General features: G+C 53.0%; 6 protein-coding genes across 6 annotated transcripts; 5 read left to right on the top strand and 1 right to left on the bottom strand.

The window, feature by feature from the left end:
- Positions 1-1,133: 1,133 nt before the first annotated feature.
- Positions 1,134-2,397, top strand: CLUP02_10413 (uncharacterized protein; the record flags this gene model as incomplete). The annotated part of the gene is made up of 4 exons (XM_049289389.1): positions 1,134-1,587; positions 1,640-1,679; positions 1,769-1,808; positions 1,942-2,397. 4 exons carry the CDS (start codon positions 1,134-1,136, stop codon positions 2,395-2,397), a joined length of 990 nt encoding a protein of 329 aa, XP_049146534.1.
- Positions 2,398-3,182: 785 nt separating this feature from the next.
- CLUP02_10412 (uncharacterized protein) lies at positions 3,183-4,781 on the top strand (the record flags this gene model as incomplete). The annotated part of the gene is made up of 1 exon (XM_049289388.1): positions 3,183-4,781. The coding sequence occupies one exon, from the start codon at positions 3,183-3,185 to the stop codon at positions 4,779-4,781; it is 1,599 nt and encodes a 532-aa protein (XP_049146533.1).
- A 422-nt stretch (positions 4,782-5,203) lies between these two features.
- CLUP02_10411 (uncharacterized protein) lies at positions 5,204-6,401 on the top strand (the record flags this gene model as incomplete). The annotated part of the gene is made up of 6 exons (XM_049289387.1): positions 5,204-5,392; positions 5,516-5,699; positions 5,976-6,088; positions 6,159-6,186; positions 6,249-6,305; positions 6,391-6,401. The coding sequence occupies 6 exons, from the start codon at positions 5,204-5,206 to the stop codon at positions 6,399-6,401; spliced, it is 582 nt and encodes a 193-aa protein (XP_049146532.1).
- A 302-nt stretch (positions 6,402-6,703) lies between these two features.
- Positions 6,704-7,420, bottom strand: CLUP02_10410 (acetyltransferase; the record flags this gene model as incomplete). The annotated part of the gene is made up of 1 exon (XM_049289386.1): positions 6,704-7,420. The coding sequence occupies one exon, from the start codon at positions 7,418-7,420 to the stop codon at positions 6,704-6,706; it is 717 nt and encodes a 238-aa protein (XP_049146531.1).
- A 100-nt stretch (positions 7,421-7,520) lies between these two features.
- On the top strand, positions 7,521-8,202 carry CLUP02_10409 (uncharacterized protein; the record flags this gene model as incomplete). Its single annotated transcript, XM_049289385.1, has 4 exons — positions 7,521-7,587; positions 7,651-7,694; positions 7,764-7,890; positions 7,943-8,202. 4 exons carry the CDS (start codon positions 7,521-7,523, stop codon positions 8,200-8,202), a joined length of 498 nt encoding a protein of 165 aa, XP_049146530.1.
- Positions 8,203-10,652: 2,450 nt separating this feature from the next.
- CLUP02_10408 (uncharacterized protein) lies at positions 10,653-12,549 on the top strand (the record flags this gene model as incomplete). Its single annotated transcript, XM_049289384.1, has 5 exons — positions 10,653-10,867; positions 10,957-11,625; positions 11,675-12,043; positions 12,094-12,425; positions 12,479-12,549. 5 exons carry the CDS (start codon positions 10,653-10,655, stop codon positions 12,547-12,549), a joined length of 1,656 nt encoding a protein of 551 aa, XP_049146529.1.
- Between the last annotated feature and the right edge of the window lie 2,181 nt (positions 12,550-14,730).

Here is a 14,730-nt window from a genome sequence, read left to right as displayed (position 1 = left end):
TTTCCGGACACTGGCCTTGAACTCCCCCTTCACATTTCGACATCATCCGCATCTGTCCGAAGCCTGCCAAAAATTCTGTCACTATTTGGTTTATGTCGAGGTTGGCGTGTGCCTCTTCCATGGCATGATAGTACTTGCGCTCCCGAAACGAAACTTTGACGAACTTCGCCGAGCCTCTTGCCGTTGTTGACAAGTACTCCCGGAGGAAACGAGCACCGATTCAGATTCAACCTTTGGACTGGAATTGTCTTCGCACTCTTCTCGAAGCACAAGATCACGACGTTTGGGAAACAGCCTCGCATTCGGAGCATCAGGAATCTAGAAAAACCGCACCAGCGTTCGGCAAGCCACTCTCGCGTGTCTGCACGACGTCTCCTACTTTGACACTGCCACCCGTCACCCCCCTTGATCGTACAGCTTTGGGGCCTCAGCTACGGTACGAGGAAGTCACTGTTTCCTCTGCTCTGTTTCTCTCGGTTCGAGGTCGATCCGACATCTGCGAACTGCCAGGGCGTGTTCAAGCTAAGAGGTGTTAAAGTCCCTTTCGGATGACCCTTCAAGTACACCACTGGGCGACTTGAAGGTGTTTCGGCTGTTTCAATCCGCTTTTGGAACTGTCAGTGCGACTCTGAAACGGCGATCCCAACGATAGGTCTGATATTCTTATCGTTTGCTTCTTAACTTGTCATCGCCTCCTGTACTACCCCTTCCCCTTCCCTCGTCGCCTGCCCGCCTCCCGGGCGCCACACACAAAAGCTTTGGGATCTCCCATCAACCTTATCGCTTCCCTACGCTTCCTCCCACCACTGTCACCTTACCTACCTGTCCCCCTAGTTGTGCGACCTTCGCAACCTGGGTTTAACAGACGACGAGTATCCGATGTATCGGACTGGATCCTAGAGATCGGACATTATCTTCTTCTCACCAATAACTATCATCGACAACAAGAGACAGGTTCTCGACATCTAAACTGAGGATTACAAGTTGGACTATTACGAACTGAACATCACGATACCCGGCGGACGTAAAAGAGGGAGCTTTCAGGGACACATATCACGTCACCACCCCAAGGGACCGCCAAACTGGATTCGTTTCGGCGACAAAACTTCTCCCACGTTGTCCGCGCTTGAGCGATGGACGTGACATCACTACTGAACGTAGCGGCGGGAAAAAAGCCATTTATTCGGGACAACTCACTCGAAACCACTTCTGTACCGATTTTCCAAAGACAAATCACCACATCGTCCCCGGAGAAGACAGCTTCTTCTAGGCGGACAAGCGACGCTAGAGCACCGCGGAACCGCACGCCATGGGATGCGGGCGGTTACTCTCTTCACCTAGCTCTTGACAACAAGTTTCCTGCTTCCCACACCAAGCCTACATACTACAGCGAATCCGACGTGGATCAGTCGGCTTCCACGAGCTCTTGCGACGCTCATTCATCGAACTGCCATTCTAGGGCCAGCTCTCTCAGTTCTCTGGCACACGAGATGGCGCATTCCGCCAACATCACTCCAATGACGAGTACCCACCCTGGCCGGTATGTATTGCATGGTCCCGTTCTCGGCGCAACACTGGTGCACTTGTGTATTTGGACGACCTCGTAGACTGACTCCCTCGCGAAGCCTGGCATACCTAGGCGAGCCAGAGTCGCAACTTCATGTTGCGACTAGCCGAAGGTGAGCCAGCTTGGGAGGTTGCCTGGGCTCCTGACAGTTTCCACTATCGTTCTTAATAGTACACAGCGGCTAACATTTCCAAGGACTAGCATTTCCGGTGATTCGGATGCTCAACTAACAGCAAGGCAAGTACTTGGCGCCGTCTTCCCTGCCGTTGCGCTGGCCTTACCTCATTGAAAGGCGATTGTGTTTCCACGGGATTATCTCGTCAGAATTGCAAGAGTCTCCATGCTACAGAAAGGTGCTCTCGTTTTACCTGTAGATTCTAATCTCGTCCAGGCCCAACCTCCCCCGCGAAGATGATGGGCACCACGTAACAGGAGGATTTCCCAAATCCCCGAAACATAAGTTCTCCGACAGCCACAGCAGCTTGTCATCGTACACCTCCTCAAATCAATCCGGAGGACACTCGAGGATATCCTCCTTATCTACTGTGAGCGGCATTCAGCCGTTCACGTCCCTGTTGAACGACGTACCGGCTTTTGACACAAAACTCGATCACCAGCAGGGTATGGGTGGCCCGGGCATGATTGATGTTCAGCCTCCATCCCCACGAACGATGGGTCAACATGATCCAGTAGCTTTGGATCCCGCGATGAAGGGGACTGGGCGACCAGGCAGTCCGTCAGATGCTATCTTGATCACCAGAGGTATGGGTGGTAGCAACCGATCAAGTCCAACTGATGGTTTGAGGTACGTGAAAATATGCGCTTTGTGATTTACTCATTCCCAAATCTCGCCCTCGATCTCATGAGTCTTGAGTTTGAAAGAGATCGCTGGCCAGGAGCAGTTCGCGTTCAACTCTCCAGATCGCGCTTTTCCATCACCTGGCTCAACTCAATCGCACCTCCCCTATCCTGATTTTATTTTACCAACTACTATTCGTTTCACTTTACCTACCGTATCTTCACTTCACCCTCTTCATTCACCTCACGATAGCCTCGACCTCACGTGAATGAACTTCACATCGAACTGCGATCTCACACGTGACCTGACCGGGTCGCTCCTTCCCTTTCATCTGACTGTGAATCGAATCTGCGGTCCAAGGAGGCCTTGTGATTCACATCGAATTCCCTTTCACCACCTTGAGACCGCCTTGAGCATCACGATAATCATCCTTCTCCAGCCTATTTAAATCACCGTTCGGAGACTCGATCCCTCTTCCCCCTTTCCTCTCCATCACACAACTCCTCCGTTCTTCCTCCAAGCAAACGAGATCGTTCGTTCCTTCTACTTTCTCCGAACAATTCAGACCGCCCAATATTACTTAAACTCCATTCCGAGCTGGACTCTTTACTGATTACATCGAGCAATAGCCCTCACTCAAAACAACAACAAGACAACCTCAACTACCTATCATTACCGCAAGATCAATCTTCAAGAACTCACAAAAGGGCTGTTTCCGCGCCCGATTTTGCCGCTATTTCTGCGCCTACCTTCCAACCTTTCCCTTCGGTTTCAGAAACCGCGCCTTTCCCACCGCAACAGCAGCAACCTTACGGTATGTCGCCTCCCGATTCTCCCCCTGCCGTGTCGGGCAGCGACGAGATCAAGTGTATGTACATCGAGAACTGCGACACTGGATCTCAGCCTCGCAAGGCCATCTCGCACATCTTTGGTCGCAACAAGCTCTGCACCCGCATGATTCCCGCCCACGTCTGGGTTCATTTCTGCCGCAAGCACTACCAGCGAAGCCGTTACCGCAACGCCCATGAGTACTCAAAGCTCCAGGTCGATCTTGTTCAAAAGCAGATCGCCAGAGTTCAGCAGTGGAGCGACGAGAATGAGAGAGCTGGCAAGGCAGGCGTGGTGAACAGCTGGTCTCTTGCCATCCGCAAGCGAGAGCAGAAGCGATTGGAGGACAAGAAGGAGTCGAAGAAGCGTGCCTACCAAGATGAGTCCGAGGACGAGCAGCTCGACGGTGCTATGCTCAACGGCACTGCCGTCCCCGAATGGCTCCTCAGCAAGTGCGGTGCTGGATACACCACTGTTGCTATTCAGGAGATTGTCGCTCAGCTGAAGACCGAGATCGACGGTGGCAGCCTGAGCCAGATCCCCGACATCGAGATCCTCCCCACCATCAGCAGCGACGGCCCCGATGAGAAGCCCAAGACCTACCTCAAGCGCAAGACAAGCGGCGGCGCTGCTCATAAGCGTTCCCAGTCGATGGGTGTCGCCTTGAGACCCGAGGCAATGCCTATGGCTAGACGTGTCAGCCAGCCCAATGCCTACTGGGGCCATGACAGTAACCACACCTTCTCATCCGGAAACTGGGTCCAGAATACTGATATATCTCTAGCCGGCTTCTACGAGGATCGCAATGCGATTCCCGGTATGCCTCGGGTTCCGTCTGGCATGCGTCGCATGAACATCCCGCACCGCCCTGCCTTTGGCAACATCCGCGAGAACCATCCTGAGGAGGATTACTACCGCCAGCCCCAGATGGGCTCCGGCCCCTTCATCTTCGGTGCCGGCGGTCCTCAAGGCGGCCCCCTCCCTGCCCCCACTCCCCAGCGTCGCGGCAGCAAGTCCATGGCCTCTCACCTCGAGACCTCGACTACCATGCCTACCTATCCTGACCCTCGCCGGGCATACCACCAGCGATCTCAGAGCGAGATTGGCGGAGGCTTCCACCAGGGACAGGCTCCCACGTACCGACCCAACTCGTCTTCGGGCTTCGCTCCTTACGGATACGCCCCCAACCCGATTGATCAGCAGCCGCAGCAACAGCAGCCGCAAGACCAGTACGATGGCACCTACCCTCGTCCTCACGACAACCCATTCGCCCAGGCTGCTCAGCCCAACTACTATGAGGATCCTCAGCGGCAGTACGCCTACGGCGCTTCTCCGTTCCAGCCGAATCCCGCCGCTCGCCTTGGTCCCGTTGGCGCCAACAGACACACCCGTCACCAGAGCACCCCGAACGCACCCCGTGCCATGCACCGCGCTCCTTCTGCGCACGGCTTCGCGGTGGCCCCAAACCAGCAGGGCTATGATCGCACTCCCGAGCACTCGCGCCATTCCTCCTACGCCACCCCGCCCATGCAGCCTCTGCAACCCATGCAGCCCATGCAGTCCATGAATGACGGCACCCGTCATTGATTGGGGCAATCCGAGATCGAGACAAGAAACAAGCACTCTTTTGAAACGGCCTTCCTTATACCCGCATTCATGTCACGTCGACACGGCATCAAAATCGGAGTCAACATTGGGGGACGGCAAGCGGTCATTTGGTTTTCCTACACCTCTCTCTTTCTTTAATTATCTCTCTCTCTTTTCCTCCTCTCGTTGCACGGCCAGTTTTTGCATGAGGAATAGCGGAAAACAAAATTCACATTGTACACCACGGACTTTCTTTTATCTCTCTCTCTCTCTCTCTCTCTCGGCAAGGGCTTGGCCACGTACCTGCAGCCCTGGCAACGATCGAATGATGGATGACTGGACATCGCACGGATCAACGGCACACGCTTGACACAAGCAAAACTCGGGGGTCGGTTTTGGGTTTCTTTTTTAGAAAGTCCTAGATGGCCAGGGCAACTCTTTCACTATTCCGACTCTTTGCTCCTCTAGCAAAGTCGATCTGGAAGCACGACTCGGGTGATGGTAGGGAGTGGAACTGGCATTTGTACGAATACGGACGGAGGCTGTCGGCGGTTTTGGGTGGGTTCTTCTGGCGGACGGACGGATGGGAAGGGACTGGGTTTTGGGATTCAGTATGGACCTGAAATCGGCGTTGGCTTTTCCGGTTCTTGCTTTTTTTTTTCCTTTTTCTTCTTTTTTGCCTCCAACGCGTTTTCCTCTCTCTTCGCTTCTACCCGTCTCCAGCTCTTCTGCAGTTTTCTGCCATTGGTCAGTTTTGCGGAACGGTTTTCCCCTCCAACTTTCTTTCTTTTCTTTCCCCTGACTTCTTTCACGCTCTTGACAGTGGGTCGTTACATCTCACGAATCAGTCCAAGTCGCAGAGCAACGACAAGTTGTCACGTGGAAAGACGACTAGATCTGAAAGGGAACCGGAGGAGAGTATGGAAGATGGCTGAAGGGCGGAATGAAGCGGACGCGAAACCAAAAAAACTTTCCTTGAACCTCGTTTGATAACGCTTCGTCTTGCAAGGGCTTTGAACGCTTAGATAGCTCAGCCTAATGAAATACGCAGTTAAGCTAAGATCCTTCCCATACGCCTTGGTGTGAAATGATGTGATGTGATAGCCAAACAATGAAGTCATGGTTGGCTGTGTCTTCTTTTGATAGATGAATAATGGGGGAAATAGATCAAGGGAGAGAATGCATGATTCCGAGGCTACCCCTGTGGAAAACTTGGACGATTCACATTGTCTGATGTCGTTCCGTCTTGCAAATCTGCCTTGATCGATTCTCGATGGGTGGTTATTGGCAAATATCTCGCCGAAAAGGTTAGGTAAAGTAGTACATTACTGGAAAAGAGTGCCGGACCCCGACCCCTCTCTCTCTCCCTCTTCACAGCAGAATGGCGCAATCCACTACACCACCTGTAAACCTATCCTCGAGACAGAATAGGTTAAAGGTAAACCTAGAGGACTTGACCTCCACAAGCTCGAGTTGTACCATCACCACTTACAACAACTCTAGAGGACTTTCACTTGACGCTCAGTAAATAAAATGCGCCTCTTTCCTTTTGTATTTTTTTTATAGGAGGGTTAGTTTCGTGTAGGATTAAGCACAATCACAACGATAGCCTATCTGTAACAGGATGGAAAAGGGTGTTGAGATGTAAAGTTCACCCTACAAAAGGTCTCTCTCCCGATGGTTTGGGTATGATTAATGAGCCCATGCAAACCGCACAAACTGCCGTTGCAGCATTGTGTTTGTCTGCTCTCTTCCAACTCTTCTATAAACGCTAGATATCAAAGAGTAAATCCCCGTCGCTCTCGATATCATAAAGTTATACACCCCGTGACTTCATCTATACGTCGTCTCATTCATGAATTCCATTGACCCAAGAAGCCGTGCAAAGCTTCAACCTCCAGAGTCCAAGGTAGACCTTTCTCTTACTCCCTAAACATAATTGACCCGCCATCCCACTCCGCAAGCCTCCCCACATTCGCCCGCCCCTTGATCACAAACCCGAGCCTCTGATAGAACGGCTCAACCCCGACAAGCCCGATAAGCCACGCCGGCACGCCTTCCTTGTCCACCTGCGCCAGTCCCTCCCGGACGAGTAGCGACCCGAACCCGTTCCCCTGATCGCCAGGCGCCACCGCCAGCGTCGAAAGGTACCACGCCGTCTTGCGCGCCGGGTATTCCGGGTCCTGCGTCAGCACGTCCGAGGCGATGTGCGTGTCGTCAAAGATGGTGAGCATGGCCGGGTCGAGAGACCTCGGAGGCCAGAGGTAATCCGTGAGGGAGTTGATGCCGAGCAAGATGGGCTTCAGCCAGCCGCGGAGGGTGAGGTAGCCCTCGGTCGCGGCCTTCTCGGCCGGGGTAGGGTAGGGGCGGCGCCACCAGCTGAACGCGGCGACGCGCTCGCCGGAGGCTGAGTCGGGGTCTGGAACGGTGAGGACGTGGAAGAGCTGCTGCTCGGGACCCCAGTAGCGCGCGTAGAAGTAGCGGTGGGCGGCGGCGCGCCAGTCCTCGGGAAACTCGCGGCGTCGGGGGTGCATCTTGTCGACGGCCCAGTCGTTGCCGAAGGCGGCCATGTAGACGTCTACGATGGCTGCCGTGTCGGCGGAGGTTCCTGGGCGGATGCGGAATTGTGGCTTAGACATTGTTCCGGGGTTTCCAAGTGTTGTTGAGGGCTTGTAAGTTTGTTAGTCCAAGGTTCAACGAGATCATGGGGAAGTGGTCATGTAGTGTCTAGCGGAAGGTATGAAGGTCTGGTGGGAGGCCGAAGCCGAAGCCGATACGATAAAAGTGGGTAAAAGACTTACAGACGGTGCGAAACTATCATTCAATTGGCTGATGGGGGGCGAAAACAATGACACAATCCGGTTGCTAGATGGGATGATGGGCAAGAGTAAGAAATGTGCCGTGTCCAATTCTGTTGGTATGACAGGTGGTCTGGAAATAGATCGAGTCGGGATAAGGTCCTGCAGACAACATCATGGGAAGCGTCTCGATTTGAAGGTCTTCGGTATGTCATCGCAAGGGCGAAAGAAGTTGGTTCCTTGGCTTGTTGGCACTAACAAGCCGAATGACTCAACCGGGAAGCACGCAACGCGGGGAAACTGCTCCAAAAGTTCCTGCATCTGCAGGGGAATAGCCTTGGAGCATTGGATGTTTGATCCCAGTCATGGTCTTTCAGAACTGGTCCGGCGTAACGCGCCGGGTCGACTGGCAGCATCCGGATGCGGAGACCGGTCGGCCGAGGACACGGCCGAAGCATACTACACGTTTGTCGGGCGAATTCCCACCTTGCAGAGTGTCGCCCCGGGCCGAGGATCGCGGAGGTCATCGGCTACAAGTGGAGCTTGTCCTTCACAGCACACCAACTCCTCATGTGCCGGCCATGTCTAGCAGTTTTGGCCCCCGAAAAGCTGCACGTCGCTAGAGAGGTTGGGGGTAGGATTCGGATCCCTGGTGAAAGGCTCATGTCGCGTCAATGTGGAAGCGGTGCAGCTTGGGAGTCTGCGACCGCGAAGCTGACCAACTGTATCCTTGCAGAATCCACGCGGAACAAGCCGTGGCTCCCGTCCTCCGGTGCCTACGGTGGGAGGGAGTGGAGGAGACGGGACGGTTGGAAAGAAGATGCCCGACTCCGTCATGGCCGACACCCAGAAATCTGGGTTTAACCGTTTCGTTATCTCCAAAATAATCCGTTCCCGTAAGCCGTAAGGCGGGCTCAAGTTCGTCCACATGACCAATCGTCGACGTCAAGAGGAATCTAGCCACAACAAAGGGAAGTAACGGTGGAAGTTTGGAAATGGGCACGAAAGTTCCGAGGGAATAGGTACAGAAAATGCTGTGTAACGTGTGTAACGTCGGATGAGGAGCCGTCGCTGGCTTGAATGGTCCCTTTGGCCAGGGGTCGTCAGAATGAAGGAAGGCATGGGCAGCTTTTCCTGGGCGCCGTGATCCATCGTGTCAGCCCTACGTGAGGGAACTGCGGTGAAGACACATGGGGCTTGCTGACGACTCGAGGCGATGCGGCACGTCATTGCTCAACTCTTCCGGGCCGGATTCGGGGGTAACGACGGTCGCGGTCGCGCATGCGGGTTGTTGAGATGATTCTAGCATGTTTCGATTGGTTCTGGAAGATTGCGAGGTGTTCGTCTTACCAGGCTGCGTGTAACTGTCTTGTCTATTTTCGTTGTTGGCTTGTCTCACACCGAGACATAGGACACAAAAGATGTTGATAGTATCTGGCTGCAATCGGTGGTAAATGTTGATGGTGTCCTTGTTGGTTGGCGGAGGTCATGTCCGTTGCGGTGATGGGATAATGGGTGAGGGTGACACTAGTACGAATGCAGAAGACTGTGGATTATGTAAGATGTCGATGTCGAGGGCCCAAGCGCAGCTCAGCAGGTGACACCCGAGATGATTGGGGTAATTGGGGCACATGTGGACGGAACGTGTGGATATGGCAGGCAATAATGGGCAGTGATCACTGATCGGGAGCAAGGAGGAGACAAGACTCGGGAAGGAAGCACGACAGGTGCCGAGAAAGAATACGTTCCGTAGCTTATCTTTCCCATCTTGTCGAATTCCCTTGTCAATTGGAAGGGAAGAACTCAAGCATCTGGAATCTGGAATCTGGAATCTGGAATCTGGAATCTGCCGCTGCTGGCCACAAGTCTCGAACCCGGGCTTTCGGTATGTACCTTTGGTATAGTGCAGTCATCTAGATGTGCAGAGAATGTTTTGTTCCATTGGCTAGAACATTTGTGTCTTTGATTGCGAGTGTCAGTCAGAAACTGGCCCTCACGGCGTCGCCTGGCCAAGACTGAACAGCGTCAGACATCATTATCCGATGTAGCCGCCACACAAGGACAGACTGCTGGGCTGGAAGAAAGAAACGGAAACAAGCCGGCTCTTGCTGATCGCAACCGTCCCCAATACCTACCTTCCTGCGGGCTTGGCTGTCGTGAGTCGTCATTGTTTACTGAGCAAAGAGCGAGGCTGCCAAGTTGTCTCCCGTTCGCCGTTCTCGTGTTACACATGTGCCTCCATGGTTTGAACAAAGAGACGAGTGACATGGGCGGCAACAACATGGACAGCATTGAGCATTGAGCATTGAACATGGTTGAAGATGTGTGCCCATCTTCAGCGGCCGTCGAGTGGTAAGCGGGGCCGGGATTAAGACTGTATCGAGGAAGGATCCGCTTGGGTTGACTTGTTCCCCCCCATTGCCCCCCTCCATTTGAGTCCCTTCTTGGCTACAAGAGGCCACTCGCGGAGAGTCTGGACCTGTGGAGCATGCGGCACTAGTAGGGAGCATCGCAGTTGAGAGAACGGCTAGCAATTCAACACTAGTGTTTTCCCGTACGGGTACGCAATGGAAGTACTCCGTACACTTCCTTTGCGGTAGGTATCCGTAGCTTGTGGTTGCGCCTACCTCACCTTAATAATCCTCAGCCCAGCTCCAATCCAACAAATCCAAACATCCCCAAGACCTCGTCTGTCTAAGCTACCTTACGCTTGCCTCTGCCGTTGCATTTGCTACCGCTGCCGTCGCTCGCTGTTGCCGCTGCCGGTCCTGCATGCATTGATCGGCTGTGCTTAATCACCTCGCGGATAGTCCACTTCACTGCTGTGCTGTCCCTGCCGACAACTTTCTGCAGAATCGAATTCGTGGTGGGACACATCCAAAATTCGTTTTTCCTTTGACCCTCCCAGGCTCGCACCAACGAAACTCTGCTTCCACCATCTCTTGCGTCAATTTATCTCTTCGCGTCGTTTTGCCCTTTGGCGGCACCCGCGCTTCTTTGCCTGAAGCTGCGCTGCTTCTTTGGAAATATAACATCCGTGAGGTAGCGACTACCAAGACGCACGATAGATAATATGGCGAGACAGGTCCAACGCCTTGCCGTGACGCCGCCGTCCGAGGATTCTGACAACGTCAACTCAACTTCGCGTTACACAAATCGGTTGTCGTCGTCTTCAAGTCACCAGTCTGCCGCAGACGCCCCGCCCCGCGCCCACCGCGCTTGCGAAAAATGCACCCGAACCAAGAAGAAGTGCGACAAAGGTCTGCCCGCTTGCTCTAGATGCACCAGGTGAGTAGTTTTTTTTTTCTTCCTCCAAGAAAAGAGAGGTTGCCCCTGCCAAAATTGTCAACACCGAGGTATTCTGACTATCCTTGCAGACTCACCACCAACTGCTGCTACGACTTTGTCGTCAACCCGCCATCCCTGACCATTGTTGATTCGCAGGGCGCCGCTGGCAATGCCTCTTCTTCTTCCAACGGCGACGCGCGGCCTGCCTTTGACTGGCTCAACCAGGTTGATTTCACTGCTAGTCAGATAATGCAGCTTTTGAACGGTAACGGAATCGACTGGAAAGCTTCCATCAACACCTATTTCAACACCGTCAACACCTGGCTCCTCGTGATCCACCCGGAGGTCTGGCAAATACGTTGTGCCGCGGCTCAGCTTGACAGCAACCCCAACGATTCTGATTTGGCGTTGGTTGTATTGTGCATCCATCTCTTAACTATCTGGAACTGCGACGAGTTCTCGTCCACCGCTATGCTTCATCATCCGCTCTACCAGTCGGCCAAGCGTATATGGACATTGAGGAAAGCCTTTTCGAAACCTAAAATCGAGCACGTTCAGTGTGGTGTTCTGTTATCATTGTACGAGTTGGGGCACGGCGACATCACTCGTTGCTATCGTACATTCGGCGAGGCGGCCTCCATCGGCAAGGTGTTGAATCTGAGACCGGGTAAATATGTGGAAGAAGAAGAGGACCTGGCTGCTGAGCCCGAAGAAGAACAAAATCGAGCTCTGTGGTGGGTTCTTGTGATTATGGACAAGTAAGAGCGTTTTGGTGTCTTTCACCAGTGTCTTTGCTTACTTGACTAGGATCTCCCATGAGCAATCCGCAACACTTTGGACACCGCTCCAGATGGACATGCCCTCCGATGACGACCTTCTGCCAACGGAGCACATCCTTTGGGACAATGACAGAAACGGGCCTGTTAAGATGATCAAGCGGTACCCTACCACAATCCCAGCATCGGTGCGCGTCGGCGCTTTTCAGAGGTCTTGCCAGGCCGCCATTCTTCTCGGTTACGCCGTTAACTGGGAGGCGGCAAATGCTGAGATCGAAGAGCCTCCGACTGTCTACTCGTTTGTTCAGCTTGAGTCCGCCACGAGAGATCTGATTGAGGCTCTTATCACCCGATCCGAGACTTGGAGTGAGAACCTCAACACTTATGCTCTTTGCGCTAGGTACGTTGCTAGTCGCCGATGCGGTTGGAAATATGCTAAGACTGCCACAGCTTGTTCTGCCTCCTTTTCTACTCTTTCCTGTATACTGCCAATAGACCAGGGATGCCTGCCCGTGATCCAGAGACAGATATGGAAATGAAGAAGGCAGTTGCCGGTATCAAATTCACGATTGGTCTCGTGCTTGATGGCTCCAATGGCATCTTCAACGCCTATTCCAACCGTGATGACGTCTTGGAACACTGCGCTGCGGTTTGGCCATACGCTCTCTTTCATACGATGCAACTTCTGTTTCACTACGACTCTCTCATAGAAGGCGCAGACTCCCTCATGGCGGAAGTTAGACAGAACGTTGAGAGCACAGCTAAAAGATGGGCCTGTTCTCGTATGATCTCTGACGGCGTGAAGAGAGAACGATTTGCTAACTCTTTGTCACAGGATGGCTTTTGGAAGAGTTCGATAGGGTCCACGAAGCGAGGAGCACCGGCGTCAAAATGTGCAAAAAGTGAGCAATCCGCCATAGGTTCAAGCATGCTGAGAGCTTTGAAGACTAACTTGTCTAGATGTACCCTCGGAAATATGACTTGCGGACATTATTCGGCTCCAGAATGAGTTGAAGCTCAGCCCCTCGGAAGACACCAAAATTCGACTCCGCCCGAACAGAGCCTCCGGCGGTGGAGATGACACATCGCACTGCTCCGAGATGTCACCGGCATATTTTACTATTCATGTGTATATGTTGAAACGTCAAATTATACATCCACGTCTGGCGGCAGCGTCAGCCGTGTTACCGTGAGCTCTCTGCAAAGGATTGCAGTATGAACTGAGGAAGGTCCGCAGCCTTCGCCAGCCCCCGGGCGATCTGTGTTGATCACACGCACCATCGCATGACAACACTTCGTCATCCTCCATGCGACCGGTCCAGAGCTCACGGATGAGGCTTGCGATGAACCCTATTCTCGCTTCAGTCTGCAGCAAGTTTTTGCGAGACTCGAGTCTCAAGTCACTGCTCTCCGTCAAACACCGGCAAAAGCTGCAGCACCGTTGACTGCATAGCGGGGAAAGGGGAGCCGCCTGTGCGCTGAGGAATGCCCGACGAGTTTCGCAAGGCTATGGCTGCATTGCTTGGAAAATCAATACAAGGAGAACTCCATAGCCGTTGGAGGCACAGTGTTGAGCGATTTCCTGCAACAGACAGACTCATTCTTGTACGAATGTCCAAAGGATTGAGGACGGTACGCTCAACTATCAAGGATTGCGGGCTATTTGCAATTAGGTCGTGGCACTTCGCCAATCACCAACTTGCTGGGGTTCAACAAAAGCAATTCTGCTGGTCAACCGTTAAATTTGGGAGATTCTCTGAATTGAAAGGCGAAAAACAAGGGACTTTGCAGATGTTAAAGGGCAGAAGCTGGCGCCGTCATGCTCTCCAAGCACTTGCTCGTAATGGGGCTAGACTCTGCACTCCGGATCTGGGCGGGTTTTCGTAAATCGAACTCTCCACGATGAAGCAGAGAGGCTAAGTTTGGAGTTGCTGCATATCAATTCTGCGCCAGATGTATCGTCGCATAGCTCTTTATCTTACGACCAGTGCCTAGACTGCCTCTAGAGGATAATGAGGCAACCCCTCTTTGCGCCAAAAACGGCCCATGCCGTTAATCGACGAAGCGGTTCCAACCCGGATTTTCGACTCCATGGCTGCGCGCAACGTTCTCATCGTGTCATTAGTTGCCCACGTAGCTCTTATGCTGGAAAGCAAAAGCAAGCCCCACAAATTCCTTGCACGTGCCTTTTCTGCGCTTTTGCGACATTCGGGTCAACTTGCCCATCAAGATGGGCCGCAGTTGGGATGAGGAGAAGCTGGCTGGGTGGGATTTTCGACATGTTGCCCGTCCAAGCGGCAACGGCATCTCCAGTCTGGGAGACTTTTGTTCCAGCAGCCCTCAGCCGAGTGCAACGCGCAGGGTCACTCACCTGCTGTGTTACTCTCTCTGCCCAAGCTCTTATCCCCCCGTCTGTCTCAGACATTTCGCATTCAGGCTCGCGGTGGGGCCAACGAGCAAAGGCATGCTCTTGGCCCTTTGGCTTGTCTCTGTTCAGTTTATTTCTGGAACTGACTGGTTTATGCCGGAACCGGCCAAGAGGCACATGTTAACGGACCGCCACCTTGACGCCGCCACTACTGGGGGGGGAAATGAAACAACAGAGATCTTTGTGGGATACTACACATCACCCATCATCATGGACTATAGAGGGAAGAAGAAAAGATGGCATTCATCTGAATCATGAGAAAATTCCATCCCTGCAATATCAATATCGGTCGGGCACGGCACTACGGATCCCCAGTCATTTCTCACCGGAATTTGGACGATGGCCAAATCGTCAAGAGGCGCCGAGATGAGGTAAAGCCATTAGTTTTGCCCAATTCTAATAGGAATTGATGTTCTTATGGTATCTGGGGGCGGAAAAACAAACAGGCGGGCAGTGCAGTGATGCGGCCGGTATTCTGATTTCAAGAAAAAAACAAACGCTCCTGGGAATTTTCCTCAAGGTTGTCAAAATTCCTCACCTCGCTTCAGAGACATAAAAACAAGTCCCACAAAATTCAAGTTACCCCTCCACTATTTCTCCCAGTCGCCGATGCATGTAATCAATGGACAAAGGAAAGGACTCAAACATGGGTCATGACA

The sequence above is a fragment of the Colletotrichum lupini genome, chromosome 5 (genome assembly GCF_023278565.1).
Source record: "Colletotrichum lupini chromosome 5, complete sequence".
In the NCBI taxonomy this organism is placed as follows: domain Eukaryota; kingdom Fungi; phylum Ascomycota; class Sordariomycetes; order Glomerellales; family Glomerellaceae; genus Colletotrichum; species Colletotrichum lupini.
This window is presented reverse-complemented; position numbering and strand designations above follow the sequence as displayed.